The sequence below is a fragment of the Rutilus rutilus genome, assembly GCF_951802725.1.
Source record: "Rutilus rutilus genome assembly, chromosome: 4".
NCBI classification, from domain to species: Eukaryota; Metazoa; Chordata; class Actinopteri; order Cypriniformes; family Leuciscidae; genus Rutilus; species Rutilus rutilus.
The window spans coordinates 11301192-11319230 of NC_140212.1; the positions used below are offsets into that span (position 1 = coordinate 11301192).

General features: G+C 38.8%; 1 protein-coding gene and 1 long non-coding RNA gene across 5 annotated transcripts in view; one reads left to right on the forward strand and one right to left on the reverse strand.

Annotated features, from left to right (window-relative positions):
* Positions 1-18039, forward strand: part of LOC311289893 (uncharacterized protein) — a 55028-nt gene that overhangs the window by 33147 nt on the left and 3842 nt on the right. Inside the window, exons 1-4 of one of the 4 annotated variants that reach the window (XM_084408151.1) lie at positions 1443-1456; positions 2840-2938; positions 12896-12994; positions 17037-17135. In XM_084408151.1, the coding sequence (XP_084264277.1) occupies positions 2845-2938; positions 12896-12994; positions 17037-17135 (292 nt within the window). In that variant the 5' untranslated portion in view covers positions 1443-1456; positions 2840-2844. Of the gene's footprint in view, positions 1-1125; positions 1457-2839; positions 2939-3086; positions 4460-12895; positions 12995-17036; positions 17136-18039 lie in introns of those variants that run through there. The other 3 variants (XM_084408150.1, XR_014627237.1, XR_014627236.1) reach the window with 3 other exon arrangements.
* On the reverse strand, positions 13037-14867 carry LOC311289895. The gene is made up of 3 exons (XR_014627239.1): positions 14835-14867; positions 14474-14572; positions 13037-14273 (listed from the first exon to the last, which is right to left on the reverse strand). It is a non-coding gene; the product is annotated as an uncharacterized lncRNA (long non-coding RNA).

Sequence of the window (18039 nt, forward strand, 5' to 3'; positions counted from 1 at the left end):
GGTCACATTTCACCCCAAAATCAAAAGAAATAATTACAAAAAAGTATAATTATAAAAGTCACTTATATGATGAATAAAACGTCCAAAAGAACAGCATTTATATATATATATATATATATATATATATATATATATATATATATATATATATATATATATATATGTAAAAGGATGGCATATATATATATATATATATATATATATATATATATATATGTAAAAGGATGGCATCATTGAGTACGTACAGAAAGATTTTATTTATACAAAATATAATTTATTTAGATTTTAGGGTGAAATATGACCCAGACATTTCTTTTTGAGATTCATCTGCTCATTTTCAGCCAAGCTTTGCAAATCTCATAAAGCAAGAGAAGAGAAGAGGACACTGGGGTCTCAATGTCAACAACTAAATTCTTGTGAAAGCTACATGAAACATTTTCTGGATGTGGTAAAAGCCGGGATGCCAAAATGCAATAATTTAGGGAAAGGAACATTATGACCCAGTCCCTTAATCAGTCCTTTTATTCTGTCCTTTGAGGTTTGATGCTATTTAAAGGTTGTTAAAATTAATACTGAGGCCTACTTTGATTCTGGGTGTATTGAGGAGATGACTAACAAAGATAAAGGAGGAAAGACATCAGATTTAAACTGAAAGATCCAAAAAGAGAGAGCACTTGTTTAAAATGGGGTTAGAGGCCATGAGGCTGTTTACGTTACTTATGAATGAGATCCTGTGTTTTTATAAACTTCCGTCTACAAGTCAAAAACCCAGCTGACCACAGATCTGTGAGCACTGGTAGGTATTGCATATGCAAACCTGGTCTGACCAAAATCACCAGTAAAAGAACATTTTGTTTTAGCAGATTTATTTTTAATCATTTTTATCGTTTATTTTTTAATTTTTTTATATGCAATATGATTTTAAACCCTACCCCAAGTGCAGTTTTACCATCTCACAACCATTGATGCTTTCAATAAAAATGTAGGTCTACTAAATTTGGATTCATTTCTCTAAGCTTTTCTGCCACCTAGTGGTCAGAAAGAAGAAGCACACCTACTGTCATCCAAAAAGCTAGATCTGCGGCATTGAGTAGGCTACCACAGTCAGGAGCTAATGTTCCTGTGAGTATGACCTGGTAAAAATATTAATTATTTTTAGACGTTTTGGAACTCAGTCAGTGACCTGATAATTAATTTAGTCTGGTAGAAACTGTGCAGTTTGCCTTCCGCTCATCTAGGGGCGTAAGCGGGCTTCACGTTCAGCATGACATCTTTGGATCCTTGTCAACAACAACATGACACCTGATAAACAGTCGCAACAGCCCATTAGGATTGTTTTAAAGCTATAAAAGTTAAGATCTTGCTGATGACAGCTCAGTGACAGACTCACAAATGTCACTAAACAGCACATATTCCAACCCATCTGCTAAAACAACCGTGACACACTGCGAGACTTGTAAGTCACTGTTACTTATAAAGTCACTAGGGTTGCATTACCTTACAAATGTGAAAATCAGGAAACAATTCCTAAAATAATACACAATAGCGCTTATTATCTGCTGATGTTGTAGTGCCACTGTAGGTAATAGTTTATAGAGTTAGTGTTGTGGGAAGCTTTGCTCTGATGTTCTCCTACTTCTTCATGGCACATTTATAACCCTAACTTACTTTCCCAGTGAGTATGATCTGGGGTGGTCTCAAGTTTAACATACTGAAATAAATGAGAAATAAAACATAGGCTGTATATTTCCAATGTTTTTGTTATCTACGTGAAAGTGAATGAAGACATACATATTTGATATATTACTATTTGTACCCCGAAGTAAATTGCTTTATTATTTACTCCAAACTTCTCCCTGTTCGTCGATTTCGAAGGCAAAATCGGTATTATTTTTTTTATCTTTATTTCAACCTATTGTTTTGCGCGTGTTCGTTCGCTTACTGCAGCAGCCAATCGCGTAACGGACTATCGCGTTTCTGACTTCAGCAGCAGCCAATCACGTGACAGAAAAGTTTGTGATTTATAGACCACCACTAGATACAGTTAATATAGACCTCGGTGTATTCAGCTCTACTTGTGAGTGTAAATATGCCAATAGACATTTATACATTTTTAGACAATTTAAAAAATTTATACATGTATTTTTTCAAAGTGTGTGCTTTTTCTTCTGTTGAGGTTTATAAGTTGTTAGACACTTTAAATTTCTGATTTAAATCAGAAAATCATGATATTAAAGGTTTTTATTATTATTATTATTTGTCAAAATGTGTGCATTTGCTTTTTCCTTAAAGGGGTTATATAATGGTACATGCACTTTTACAAGTTGATTGTACTGAAATGTGTGTTGGCAGTGCCTGTACACAACCATCATAAAATGATAAAAATCCATTCAGTGTTTTTTTTTAAATCTTCTTATATGTTTTCCCCATCAAGCCGTTCGATTTTGTGACGTCACAAAATCGACGCCCCTCCCATGATTGTTGATTAACAGCAGCGTTTCAACACAGACCCGCCCTCGCTCGTGAGCGAGCTGTCAATCATAGTCCGTGCGGACCGGTGTGGTCATTGTTGATACGCTGGAGCACTGTCTATTAACAGAATGTTCTGTTCTTGGGTGTAATAAGGAACACAGCAGTCATTTTGATGTTCCTAAATCCGAACCGCTGAAGACGCAGTGGCTGAGTTTGTTTTCGAAGGGAATATTAGCTTGTACAAAAATGGCATTATATGACCCCTTTAAAACAAACGAACAAATGGTTGAGTGAGGTCCTTGTGGTCTCATTTTTTAGATGTAGAATAGAGTAATGTTTTTTTTTTTATTGATGTCTTTCCTTACAGAAGGAATGTGTTTGGACCGTTACATCCAGTCAACAGAAGCAGAGCTCTGGGACGTTTGGACAGACAATCACTGTATGACGGACATCAGCTCAGGCACAGGTAATGCTTCGTACATGTTGGTGTGTAAATGTGTAGGTTATCATCATTTTCTTTTTGAAGGTCCAGTCCTTAAATTGAAAAGCAAATGATGGTAACCCAAGTAGGTGGGTGTTTTTTTTTTTTTATAGCCATTTTCATTTTTTTCCAGTCAAAAGCATAACCCCTGCTGGACATCGTGCGGGAGCTCAGGGGGGGACACCATGATCCCCCACACCTTCTCACTCACACCACAGCATTCATTCATATCGCGGAGATCTGGCTGGACTCGAACCAGCAACCTCTGAAACCGTGAGGCAGCGCTCTTACCTGTGAGCCACAGATCTCTTGTCTGAACATGTGAAGGAACTTATATTTGACTATTCACCTGTTATGTGAGCTGGGATTTTACAATAAACCAGTTATATGACACATCTAACACCCTGAGCTGAGATTTGAAGCCATGACTCTGCCACAACCTTGTCTTCCAGTAACGTGTGTTTAGCCACTACACCACCATGGCTTTCACACTGAGTGCTGCCGTTTGAGCCGCTTTATTGGATATAATGCAATACATGGTCTTTAACATAAGCAATAGCAGGATTTGAACTCAGGACTCCAGGATCACAACACAACACTTTGTATCTTGAGCCACTGAAACCTGTGAGTTGATGGTGTGTTTGGACTGGTTTTATTGAGAGCTTTGTGTTATATGATGGAAAAAGGTAATCAGTTGCGAGTTTTGAACAAATGCCACTATATCTGCAAGTGCCGTGTGTTTAACCACTACACCATCATAGCCTTCACAATATCATCTGTTGTGTGGTGCACTTTGTTGGATATACAATTTAACATAGGTAATCTAAGATTAAAGTGCAACCAATTATTTCTTGAGTCACAGAGTCTGAACTTCATATATCGAGGGATTTAAAACCATGTTTCCATTAAACTAAAACTGATAACACATACACTTGTTGTTAACATAAGTAATTTATGACTTGTGTCATGTTTTGTGAAAAATAAAATCAGTCCAACACCCGCCAGCAAGTTTCTAATAATCCTAAAGATCTTGATCAGCTGCTAAAGCTGTTTTTAATCAGGGTTGGAGCTAAACTCAGGAAAGTGGCTCATCAGGAGCAGGATTAGATACTTTTTAAAATCTCTTTCCTCTTCATGCTGTTTTCATATATTCATGCAGGTACACTTATTGTCCACAAGGTGGGGTACATGAACACATGCACGTGCCTGTTCTCCATCCATGATTTTCCAAACACTTCTAGAGATGCTGGAGTCTGTCTGAGGGCAGAGAAACACAGGGCAATGTGTCTGTTATATTAAGCATTAAAAAGCTGCCATTAGACACATTAATATGGTCAGCTGTTTTATCATAATAATAATTTATCCAAAAAATTAATCAAGCTTTACTATAAATGTATAATCAGTGTAAAGTCTGTATATTTACGCCTGTAAAAGCCAGAGTCTCACTCCTCCATTCATAACCTCACGAGCGTCCAGAGATCCAGAGACTCACGTGCTCCTCATCACGTGACAGACACAGACGAAGATCCAGCTAAGATTGACTATAAGCAAAGAGTATAGAAGCCCAAGAGGCGAAACTCTGTTGTGTTATGGGTAACAGTCTGTAGATGGCGCTGCGAAGGCGAATCCGCCATTATGGACTGAAAGCTGCTGGAATCGTTAGCGCCAGTCAATTTCTTTTACTGTCTATGGTCAATGGCAAAATCCATTTTAGTATGTGTTAATAGTTCATGTGTGCACTGCTAGATTGCACATCTTTTTTGTACCTTTCCGCCTGTAATAGGACATTCATAGTTTTTTTTTTCTTGCCATTGAAACGTTCACTGTGTAAAATATTAACTGTCTTTAGAAATGTTCATTTATAAAAAAAAATTTCCAAATCATATATATGGTGATGTTTACTAATTTCAAAATCAACATTTGAATAAATATCTTATTACTTATATCTAATTACTGTGTATCTGCCTATAGACAAGCGAACATATATTATTTCATGAATTTCTGTTAGTCATATAACAAGGAAAATGCATAATAGAACATAATAGGGGTGTCCATGGTTAACCGATTAACCGATTAACCGTTAAAAATTGCGTAACCGAGTGAAACATTTTGCTCGGTTAAGTGGCGTGCATTGAATTTAGTTGTAATACATTTTTGCACCACCAGAGACCGCTAGACCAGTTTTCTAATATGAAGCGGGCAAAGAAAGCGCGCGTCCGACAGTGAAGGCTGTGCGCGAGCCAGAAACAAACATAGTATCCGCGCCACTGATCGCAGCACAATAATATCTGTCTGCAGACTCCGAATCATTTTTGAGTCTGTTGGCACTAAAATACGACTCGTCAGATAGAAACTGAAGCGCAGTTTTCCACCCGCTCCACTAGGCGGCGTAATCGAGCTTCAGGTTCATTCTGTCCTCAGCTTCAGATGATTGACAACATGACGCTTGATATTGAAAACAGTCAAAGCCACAACATGTGCAGTTTGTTTTTAATAAGGCTTTAAATTCTGCAGATGACAGCTCAGTGACAGACTCATAATGGCACTTAACAGCACATATTTCAACCCATAAACAAAGAAAAACAGTCAAACGTGATAAAGAGCAGGAATCAAGGATGCCACACGACTGAGCCTGTATGTCTCCTTCACTTTACATTGTTTTTCTCTTGTAACATCATTAGCACACATCTAGCAGCCCTTATTTATTGTATTTAGGTCATTATTTAGGTGTGTATTGATTCTGAATTCTGCTCCTCTGTCTGGTAATTTAGACTTTGTTTACATTCTGCTCTGTTGCTGAACTCCCTGTCAGACCTTCAGAAGAACAAATGAATAGGTTGTTGTTGCGTTACATTTAGAATCTTTGAATGAATCGCCATCTGATATTTATATTATAAAGTGGAATAATAGGAAATCGTGTTTTTTGTCTGTGTTGTTGTTGTAGTGTTACTGTAGGTAATAATCTACTGGATTGATGCTTGTTGATAGAGTCAGTTAGTGTGTGAAGCTCTGATGTTGCTGCTGCTTCATGGTTTTGTAGAGATGAAGTGTTTTGCTTCTAATGAAAAGCAGCAAAAATACAGTCCAAGACAGGCTAAAACCATGTGCAGGAAACCTGCCTTTTAGGATTCCTCTTGTTTATTGTGAAGGAAAGTCTCATCTTAATTTTACTTGAGCCCAAAGATTATTATAGATACAGCATTACTGAAGTATACTATATACTCTGTAATATACACTCACGGATTATTAGGAACACCATACTAATACTGTGTTTGACCCCCTTTCGCCTTCAGAACTGCCTTAAAGGAGAAGTTCACTTTTAAAATGAAAATTCTGTCATCATATACTCACCCTCATGTTGTTTCAAAGCTGTATGAATTTCTTTCTTCTGCTGAACAGAAAGGAAGATATTTAGAAGAATATCAGTAACCAGACAGTTTTTGGGTCCCATTGACTTCCATAGTATATTTTTTCCTACTATGGAAGTCAATGGGACCCAAAAACTGTCTGGTTACTGATATTCTTCTAAATATCTTCCTTTCTGTTCAGCAGAAGAAAGAAATTCATACAGCTTTGAAACAACATGAGGGTGAGTATATGATGACAGATTTTTCATTTTAAAAGTGAACTTTTCCTTTAATTCTACGTGGCATTGATTCAACAAGGTGCTGAAAGCATTCTTTAGAAATGTTGGCTCATATTGATAGGATAGCATCTTGCAGTTGGTGGAGATTTGTGGGATGCACATCCAGGGCACGAAGCTCTCATTCCACCACATCCCAAAGATGCTCTATTGGGCTGAGATCTGGTGACTGTGGGGGCCATTTTAGTACAGTGAACTCATTGTCATGCTCAAGAAACCAATTTGAAATGATTCGAGCTTTGTGACATGGTGCATTATCCTGCTGGAAGTAGCCATCAGAGGATGGGTACATGGTGGTCATAAAGTCAAGTCAAGTCAAGTCAAGTCAAGTATATTTGTATAGCGCTTTTCACAATACAGATTGTATCAAAGCAGCTTCACAGTATTAAATTAAAATAATACAACAAGGTTTGTTTCTAGTGGAATTTATTGATTGATAAAATCAGATTAAATATCCCCAGAATATCCCCAACTGAGCAAGCCAAAGGCAACAGTGGCAAGGAACCGAAAAACTCCATCAAATGACCTAATGGTGTCTTAAAACTCCATCAGGTGACCCAATGGAGAAAAAAAAAAACCTTGGGAGAACCCAGGCTCAGTCGGGGGCCAGTTCTCCTCTGGCGTTTATTAACTAGAGGCCGGATTGTAATTTGAACTGTAAGATTAAAAATATTATATGAATGCCTGGCTGAAGAGATGCGACTTTAATCTAGTTTTAAACTGGGAGAGCGAGTCTGAGCAACGAACACTATCAGGAAGGCTATTCCAGAGTTTTGGAGCTAAATGTGAAAATGCTCTCCCTCCTTTGGTGGTTCTGGATATCCTAGGTATGACCAAAAGCCTTGAATTAAGTGATCTTAAAGAGCGCGATGGATTATAGGGCGATAGAAGATCCGTTAAATAGACTGGAGCTAAGCCATTTAGGGCTTTATAAGTCAGTAGCAATACCTTGTAATTAATACGGAACTTTATAGGTAACCAATGCAGTGATGATAAAATCGGTGTTGTATGATCATATTTTCTTGATCTAGTAAGAACTCTAGCGGCGGCATTCTGGACTAACTGTAGCTTGTTTATTGAGGATGCAGGACAACCGGCTAATAAAGCATTACAGTAATCTAGTCTCGAGGTCATGAATGCATGAACTAACTTTTCTGCATCAGAAACTGATAGCATATTACGTAGCTTAGCAATGTTTCTAAGGTGGAAAAAGGTGGTTTTTGTAACATATGAAATATGATTTTTGAAAGACAGGTTGCAATCGAGTATAACACCCAGGTCTTTTACTGTAGAGGATAAAGTAACAGGACATCCTACAATGTTAAAGTTGTATTGCGAGAGGTTTTGCGAGTGGTTTTTTGAACCGATAAGTAGTACCTCTGTTTTGTCTGGATTTAATAAAAGAAAATTACGCGTCATCCAATCTTTTATATCGTTAACACACTCTGTCAATTTGGATAATTTAGCGTTTTCATCTGGCCGTGACGAAATATATATTTGAGTGTCATCAGCATAACAATGGAAACTAATTCCATGTTTCCTTATAATATTTCCAAGTGGCATCATATATACTGAGAATAATAGAGGGCCTAACACAGATCCCTGCGGCACTCCATAGTTTACTGGAGTTATGATCGATTTTTCTCCATTTAAATAGACAAAATGGTAGCGGTCAGATAAGTATGATCTGAACCAGCTTAATGCTTGTCCTTGAACACCAGTATCATTTTGTAGTCGATCTAAGAGTATTGTGTGATCTATAGTATCGAACGCAGCACTAAGATCAAGTAAAACTAGTATTGAGACACAGCCTTGGTCAGAAGCTAAAAGTAAATCATTTGTGATTTTAACGAGCGCAGTTTCAGTGCTATGGTGCGGCCTGAAACCAGACTGAAACTTTTCATAGATATCATTTTCTTGCAAGAAAGAACACAATTGAGCAGACACCACTTTTTCTAATATTTTAGACATAAATGGAAGATTTGAAATGGGTCTATAATTTGCTAGGTTATTATGATCTAATTGTGGTTTCTTAATGAGAGGTTTTATAACTTCCAGTTTAAATGTTCTTGGAACATGACCTAAAGATAAAGACGAGTTAATAATATTGAGGAGAGGCTCTTCCACTACAGGTAACACTTCTTTCAGTAGCTTAGTTGGTATAGGATCTAATAAACATGTTGTAGTTTTAGATGAAGTGATAAGTTTATTTAACTCTCTTTGTTAGTTGTAAAGCACTGTAATTGTTCATGCGGGGTGATAATTGAGGCTGAATTATAAGGCGCAATTGAAGATTGAACGTTTACAATTGTGGTTCTGATGCTTTCTATTTTCTCAGTGAAGAACTTCATAAAATCATTACTACTAAACTGTAACGGGATATTTTGTCCGGGTGACGTCTGTTTATTTGTTAGTCTAGCCACGGTGTTAAATAAAAACCTTGGATTATTTTGGTCATTTTCTATTAGTTTGCGGAGATGCTCAGCCCTGGCCGCTTTTAGGGCCTTTTTATAACGTGACATACTGTCTTTCCACGCGATTCTAAAGACCTCTAAATTAGTTTGTTTCCATTTACGCTCTAAAATACGGGTTTCTCTCTTTAGAACATGCGTAGTATTGTTGTACCACGGTGCTTTAATTTTCTCTCTGACTTTTTTAATCTAATAGGTGCAACAACATCCAATGTTCTAGAGAGAATAGTGCTCATAGTGCTAGTTAGTTCTTCTAGTTTATCTGTTTGTTTGGGTTCAGGCAGCAGCTGAGACAGATCAGATAAGTAATTTGAGAAATTATCTATGGTGGATGGAAGGATTGTTCTGCCTGGTTGATAATGCGGCGCCGCATTATTACAGCAGTACGTAATATGCAAGTTACCATGTAATGGTCAGTGACTTCATCACTTTGCGGTATAATATCTATATCGGTTGGATCGGTTTCATGTGATATAATTAAATCGAGTGTATGATTAAGACGATGAGTTGGTCCGGTGACGTTTTGCTTGACCCCAATTTCCCCAAATGAATTTAATAAATCTGTAAACGCAGCCCCTAACGCATCGTTTGGATTATCTACGTGTATGTTAAAATCTCCAACAATTAATGCTTTATCGACATTGACTAATAGGTCTGAGAGAAAATCTGCAAACTCTTTTAGGAAATCATCGTAAGGCCCAGGCGGTCTATATACGGTAGCCAAGGCTAGAGATAATAGGGATGTTTTTCTAACATCTAAGAGCGTAACATTTAGTACAAGTACTTCAAACGAAATAAACTTATAACCCGCTTTCTGAGTAACATTGAGAATATCTCTATAGATTGTTGCAACACCGCCGCCACGACCAATCAGACGGGGCTCATGCTTATAGGAGTATCCAGGAGGAGCAGACTCATTTAGACCGAAATAATCATTTGGTTTAAGCCAGGTTTCAGTAAGGCAAAGTACATCGAAGCTATTATCTGTGACTATTTCATTTACAATAACTGCCTTAGGTGTGAGTGATCTAATGTTTAGAAGACCTAGCTTTAGAAATTGTTTTTGTTTACTAATAGCAACATTTTCTGTTTTAATAACAATTAGATTTTTCCTAGATCCTGCAGCGGATTTATTATTTGATCTCACTAAACGAGGAATAGACACGGTTTCTATGCATTGTTCTACACTAGTATTTATATCAGTTAAATTGGTGCAGCAGAGACTATGATTTGGACTTTTGGTTACTAGTCAAAAGGTATTTAACATTTTGGAGATGTTATCTGACAGAAGATCTGCTCCGAATCTGCTTGGGTGTAAGCCATCAGCACGGAAAAGCCTAGGACGCTCCCAAAACAGATTCCAATTATTTACAAAGAGCAGTTTCTGCTCATTGCACCATGACATTAACCATTCATTTAGCGCAAATAATCTGCTAAACTTTTCATGTCCTAGTCGGTATGTGGGAAGCGGTCCTGACACTATGATCGTTGTTTCAGGCGATGTGCTGCGTACCGTATCGATCAGATTCCTGAAGTCTTTCTTCAGAATCTCCGTCTGGCGCATCCTGATGTCGTTCACTCCCGCGTGCAGGACAACAGTTCCGACGCGCTCGTCACCGTTCAGAATCTCGGGAACGTGAGTAGCGATTTCAGAAACACGAGCACCAGGAAAGCAGTGACTGTGCACCTTACTTTTACCTAACGTTGCGCGTACGTGCCGAACGATGGAATCGCCGATGATCACAGCATCGCGTTCCGTTTCGCGAAGAGGGGAGAAGCGGTTTTGTGTGGATAACTCGAAAACCGGGAGGGTCGGAGAGAGTCTTGGTCTAGACCTGACTCGCGTCTTCCGCTGCGGAACCATCCAGGCTTCGTGGTGGCGTGTTGGAGCCAGAGTGAACGAGACCATGGCTGATCGCGACCTCGGCGCTCGGGACCGATGTTGAGAAACGCACGGAGTAGACGAGGTCGGAGTCAGCGGGTTAGTAACGTTAATCACTGATTTGTGTGCATCGGCGCGTGATGTTTCAAGAGCTAACCGCCGGTCTATCAGCTCGGCTTGTCTCAATAAAAGGTCGTGGATCTGTTTCTCAACAGCTTCCAGCTCAGACTGCAGTGCGTGCAGCTCAAATGTGTCCTCACCTGCACCAAAAGGTAGACTACTTACATCTGATATATTCGCCATTTTAACAGATGGACAGTAAGTTAGCAACGAAGCTACCAGTGATGCTATCAATATTAATACTAATTTATGACTTAAGTCTTAGATATAATCCGTCTTTTTAGTGGTACGGGTGTAGAGTAGACGCACGATAGGCGAAAAATGTTTGTAAGTGAGTGTTGAGAAGACGCGTTCAGCCGTGATCCACGGACGTAACCTATAGGAGTATCCAGCGTTGGATTACTAATAGGCTTGAGACGCGTCTGCTCAACAGTCCGCGTTGTAATTTATGAATGAAGTCTTAGATATAATCCGTCTTTTTAGTGGTACGGGTGTAGAGTAGACGCACGATAGTCGATAGGCGAAAAAATGTTTGTAAGTGAGTGTTGAGAAGACGCGTTCAGCCGTGATCCACGGACGTAACCTATAGGAGTATCCAGCGTTGGATCACTAATAGGCTTGAGACGCGTCTGCTCAACAGTCCGCGTTGTAACTATGAGGGTTGAGCAGTAGTGCTTCTCAGTGAGGTAAAGTAGAAAATATTTGTTGTAAGTAAGTTTAAAGAGTAAAATCAAGATTTATAAATCAAATCGATGGAGCTCCAAAGACAACAACGCGTTGAGACGCGACACATGCGCATTCGAAAACAGGAAGTCACGTGCGCCCAATGTGACGATGACAATAAAGGGATGGACATGGTCAGAAACAATGCTCAGGTAGGCCGTGGCATTTAAACGATGCCCAATTGGCACTAAGGGGCCTAAAGTGTGCCAAGAAAACATCCCCCACACCATTACACCACCACCACCAGCCTGCACAGTGGTAACAAGGCATGATGGATCCATGTTCTCATTCTGTTTACACCAAATTCTGACTCTACCATCTGAATTTCTCAACAGAAATCGAGACTCATCGGACCAGGCAACATTTTTCCAGTCTTCAACTGTCCAATTTTGGTGAGCTTGTGCAAATTGTAGCCTCTTTTTCCTATTTGTAGTGGAGATGAGTGGTACCCGGTGGGGTCTTCTGCTGTTGTAGCCCATCCGCCTCAAGGTTGTGCGTGTTGTGGCTTCACAAATGCTTTGCTGCATACCTCGGTTGTAACGAGTGGTTATTTCAGTCAAAGTTGCTCTTCTATCAGCTTGAATCAGTCAGCCCATTCTCCTCTGACCTCTAGCATCAACAAGGCATTTTCGCCCACAGGACTGCCGCATACTGGATGTTTTTCCCTTTTCACACCATTCTTTGTAAACCCTAGAAATGGTTGTGCGTGAAAATCCCAGTAACTGAGCAGATTGTGAAATACTCAGACCGGCCCGTCTGGCACCAACAACCATGCCACGCTCAAAATTGCTTAAATCAACTTTCTTTCCCATTCTGACATTCAGTTTGGAGTTCAGGAGATTGTCTTGACCAGGACCACACCCCTAAATGCATTGAAGCAACTGCCATGTGATTGGTTGATTAGATAATTGCATTAATGAGAAATTGAACAGGTGTTCCTAATAATCCTTTAGGTGAGTGTATATTTCACACTGTACAGATTTAGACTTTCATTGTATTCCACTTACATCTATTAACTAGTCTTGAGACTAAGTTTCACATTCTCATTTTTTAAATGTAGAAAATGGAGTAATGTCTATTTTTATTGATGTCTTTCCTTACAGAAGGAATGTGTTTGGACCGTTACATCCAGTCAACAGAAGCAGAGCTCTGGGACGTTTGGACAGACAATCACTGTATGACGGACATCAGCTCAGGCACAGGTAATGCTTCGTACATGTTGGTGTGTAAATGTGTAGGTTATCATCATTTTCTTTTTGAAGGTCCAGTCCTTTGAAAAGCAAATGATGGTAACCCAAGTAGGTGGGTGGTTTTTTTTTTTTATAGCCATTTTCATTTTTTTCCAGTCAAAAGCATAACCCCTGCTGGACATCGTGCGGGAGCTCAGGGGGGGAAACCATGATCCCCCACACCTTCTCACTCACACCACAGCATTCATTCATATCGCAGAGATCTGGCTGGACTCGAACCAGCAACCTCTGAAACCGTGAGGCAGCGCTCTTACCCGTGAGCCACAGATCTCTTGTCTGAAGATATGAAGGAACTTATATTTGACTATTCACCTGTTATGTGAGCTGGGATTTTACAATAAACCAGTTAAATGACACATCTAACACCCTGAGCTGAGATTTGAACCCATGACTCTGCCACAACCTTGTCTTCCAGTAACGTGTGTTTAGCCACTACACCACCATGGCTTTCACACTGAGTGCTGCCGTTTGAGCCGCTTTATTGGATATAATGCAATACATGGTCTTTAACATAAGCAATAGCAGGATTTGAACTCAGGACTCCAGGATCACAACACAACACTTTGTATCTTGAGCCACTGAAACCTGTGAGTTGATGGTGTGTTTGGACTGGTTTTATTGAGAGCTTTGTGTTATATGATGGAAAAAGTTCTTTGATTGTGAGATTTGAACCAATGCCACTATATCTGCAAGTGACGTGTGTTTATCCACTGCACCATCATGGCCAACAATATCATCTGTTGTGTGGTGCACTTTGTTGGATATACAATTTAACATAGGTAATCTAAGATTAAAGTGCAACCAATTATTTCTAGAGCCACTGAGTCTGAACTTCATATATCGAGGGATTTAAAACCATGTTTCCATTAAACTAAAACTGATAACACATACACTTGTTGTTAACATAAGTAACTTATGACTTGTGTCATGTTTTGTGAAAAATAAATCAGTCCAACACCCATCTGCAAGTTTCTAATAATCCTAAAGATCTTGATCAGCTGCTAAAGCTGTTTTTAATCAGGGTTGGAGCTAAACTCAGGAAAGTGGCTCATCAGGAGCAGGATTAGATACTTTTTAAAATCTCTTTCCTCTTCACGCTGTTTTCATATATTCATGCAGATACGCTTATTGTCCACAAGGTGGGGTACATGAACACATTAATCTGGTCTCATGCACGTGCCTGTTCTCCATCCATGATTTTCCAAACACTTCTAGAGATGCTGGAGTCTGTCTGAGGGCAGAGAAACACAGGGCAATGTGTCTGTTATATTAAGCATTAAAAAGCTGCCATTAGACACATTATTATGGTCAGCTGTTTTATCATCATAATAATTTATCCAAAAAATGAATCAAGCTTTACTATAAATGTATAATCAGTGTAAAACCTGTATATTTACGCCTGTAAAAGCCAGAGTCTCACTCCTCCATTACCTCACGAGCGTCCAGAGATCCAGAGACTCACGTGCTCCTCATCACGTGACAGACACAGACGAAGATCCAGCTAAGATTGACTATAAGTGCTGCACGAATCTGCAACCAAAACGACACAAAGTCATTGTCTAATTGTGAACAAACATAACAAATAAACAATATACATCTATACAAACAAAGTAAAAGAATTTCGTAAAATCTTTTGTCCCGTTATGTGTTTGCAACTGAGTTCAACACAACATCTGTCTTACCACATCAGCTGACAAATGATATGAATAATTTAACGAAACTACTAGATTTATGTTGTTCTGTTGTTCAATTTGTTGTAAAACATGTTAAATGTAAATGTGAGCCCTCTCACCTGCGACTCGCCACCTCGGGTTTGTAGTTTTATTTATTAAAGCGGATAAACTTATTGGCCACAAGAGGGAGCTGATGATCAGCTGTTTGTCACCGGCCATCAAACATTTACCCAAATAAAAAGAGACTTTCCTTTAGTATGACCTTGTCAAAGTATGTGTGACGTTTTGGAATATAGTCAATCTGAATCCGAATAATTTTTGAGTCTGTTGGCGCTAAAATACGACTCGTCAGATAGAAACTGAAGCGCAGTTTTCCACCCGCTCCACTAGGCGGCGTAATCGAGCTTCAGGTTCATTCTGTCCTCAGCTTCAGATGATTGACAACATGACGCTTGATATTGAAAACAGTCAAAGCCACAACATGTGCAGTTTGTTTTAATAAGGCTACACATTCTGCAGATGACAGCTCAGTGACAGACTCATAATGGCACTTAACAGCACATATTTCAACCCATAAACAAAGAAAAACAGTCAAACGTTGTGATAAAGAGCAGGAATCAAGGATGCCACACGTCTGAGCCTGTAAGTCTCCTTCACTTACATTGTTTTTCTCTTGTAACATTATTAGCACACATCTAGCAGCCCTTATTTATTGTATTTAGGTCATTATTTAGGTGTGTATTGATTCTGAATTCTGCTCCTCTGTCTGGTAATTTAGACTTTGTTTACATTCTGCTCTGTTGCTGAACTCCCTGTCAGACCTTCAGAAGAACAAATGAATAGGTTGTTGTTGCGTTACATTTATAATCTTTGAATGAATCGCCATCTGATATTTATATTATAAAGTGGAATAATAGGAAATCGTGTTTTTTGTCTTTGTTGTTGTAGTGTTACTGTAGGTAATAATCTACTGGATTGATGCTTGTTCATAGAGTCAGTTAGTGTGTGAAGCTCTGATGTTGCTGCTGCTTCATGGTTTTGTAGAGATGAAGTGTTTTGCTTCTAATGAAAAGCAGCAAAAATACAGTCCAAGACAGGCTAAAACCATGTGCAGGAAAACTGCCTTTTAGGATTCCTCTTGTTTATTGTGAAGGAAAGTCTCATCTTAATTTTACTTGAACCCAAAGATTATTATAGATACAGCATTACTGAAGTATACTATATACTCTGTAATATATATTTCACACTGTACAGATTTAGGCTTTCAACGTATTCCACTTACATCTATTAACTAGTCTTGAGACTAAGTTTTACATTCTCATTTTTTAAATGTAGAAAATAGAGTAATGTCTATTAGGGCTGCACAATTAATCGAGTTTGTAATCGCGATTACAATTACGGATGCCACAATTATGTAATGGTTTAAAGGCGCAATTACAAAAAATAAGTTCACTTACATTATTCTGTATGCTTAAGATGTGTTTTTGTTTTTCTTTCTATGGCTTATTTTAAAGGTGCAGTGTGTAATTTTTAGCTGCATCTAGTGGTGAGTTTGCGAATTGCAACCAACGGAAGTTACGGTGGCCGACAGGAAGTGATGTCGTCGTCTGAGACAGCAGAGAGTAGCCAGTTAAACAATGTGGTTTCTTTACAAAGATAAATTAAGAAATAAGGTTTACTTAATTATTCAGTAAAACGATGTTATTGCGAATATTATTGTTACTTGTTCATCATTGTGTCAGTGTTTTATTCGCTAACTTTAGCTCGCTTCTTTACACGAAGAACAACATAGTGACGAAATGCGTTTGTCCGTTCAGGGCCACCGTAGAAACATGTCGATGTAAGCGGACCCGCGGTGTGTGTAGAGAGAAATGCCTCATTCTAAGCTAATAAAAACATAACGGTTCATTATGTAAGGTTTTTACACACCACTGAAAACATAGTTATGTATATGATATTGCATTTCTGTCAACAGATCCTCCTAAATATTACACCGTGCACCTTTAAGGGTTTTTTACTTTGGTTTGGTTTCTTTAAATAAATAGAAAATTATATTTGGCATTTGAGGCTTAATGCTATAGAAAAGCAAAAAAAAGTTATTTTCCGGAAGAGTGTTTTCAGCTTGTATTTTGATATAACAAAATGGCATGCAGTCGCTTACAATCAATGGCATAAAGCTCTTCAAAACATCATTCAATGTAAATTATGATAATCGTAGTTAATAATCGCAATTACAATTTCAAGGGAATAATCGGCAATTATAATTTTTGTCATAATCGTGCTGCCCTAATGTCTATTTTTATTGATGTCTTTCCTTACAGAAGGAATGTGTTTGGACCGTTACATCCAGTCAACAGAAGCAGAGCTCTGGGACGTTTGGACAGACAATCACTGTATGACGGACATCAGCTCAGGCACAGGTAATGCTTCTTACATGTTGGTGTGTAAATAATGTGTAGGTTACCATCATTTTCTCTTTGAAGGGCCAGTCCTTTGAAAAGCAAATGATGGTAACTTAAGTAGGTGGGGAAGGGACGGCAGAGGAAATTTTTTTTATAGCCATTTTCATTTTTTCCAGTCAAAAGCATAACCCCTGCTGGACATCGTGCGGGAGCTCAGGGGGGGACACCATGATCCCCCACACCTTCTCACTCACACCACAGCATTCATTCATATCGCGGAGATCTGGCTGGACTCGAACCAGCGACCTCTGAAACCGTGAGGCAGCGCTCTTACCTGTGAGCCACAGATCTCTTGTCTGAACATGTGAAGGAACTTATATTTGACTATTCACCTGTTATGTGAGCTGGGATTTTACAATAAACCAGTTAAATTACACATCTAACACCAAGCTGAGATTTGAACCCATGTCTCTGCCACAACCTTGTCTTCCAGTAACGTGTGTTTAGCCACTACACCACCATGGCTTTCACACTGAGTGCTGCCGTTTGAGCCGCTTTATTGGATATAATGCAATACATGGTCTTTAACATAAGCAATAGCAGGATTTGAACTCAGGACTCCAGGATCACAACACAACACTTTGTATCTTGAGCCACTGAAACCTGTGAGTTTATGGTGTGTTTGGACTGGTTTTATTGAGAGCTATGTGTTATATGATTGAAAAAGTTCTTTGATAACAAGATTTGAACCAATGCCACTATATCTGCAAGTGACGCGTGTTTAACCATTGCACCATCATGGCCAACAATATCACCTGTTGTGTGGTGCACTTTGTTGGATATACAATTTAACATAGGTAATTTAAGATTAAAGTGCAACCAATTATTTCTTGAGTCACAGAGTCTGAACTTCATATATCGA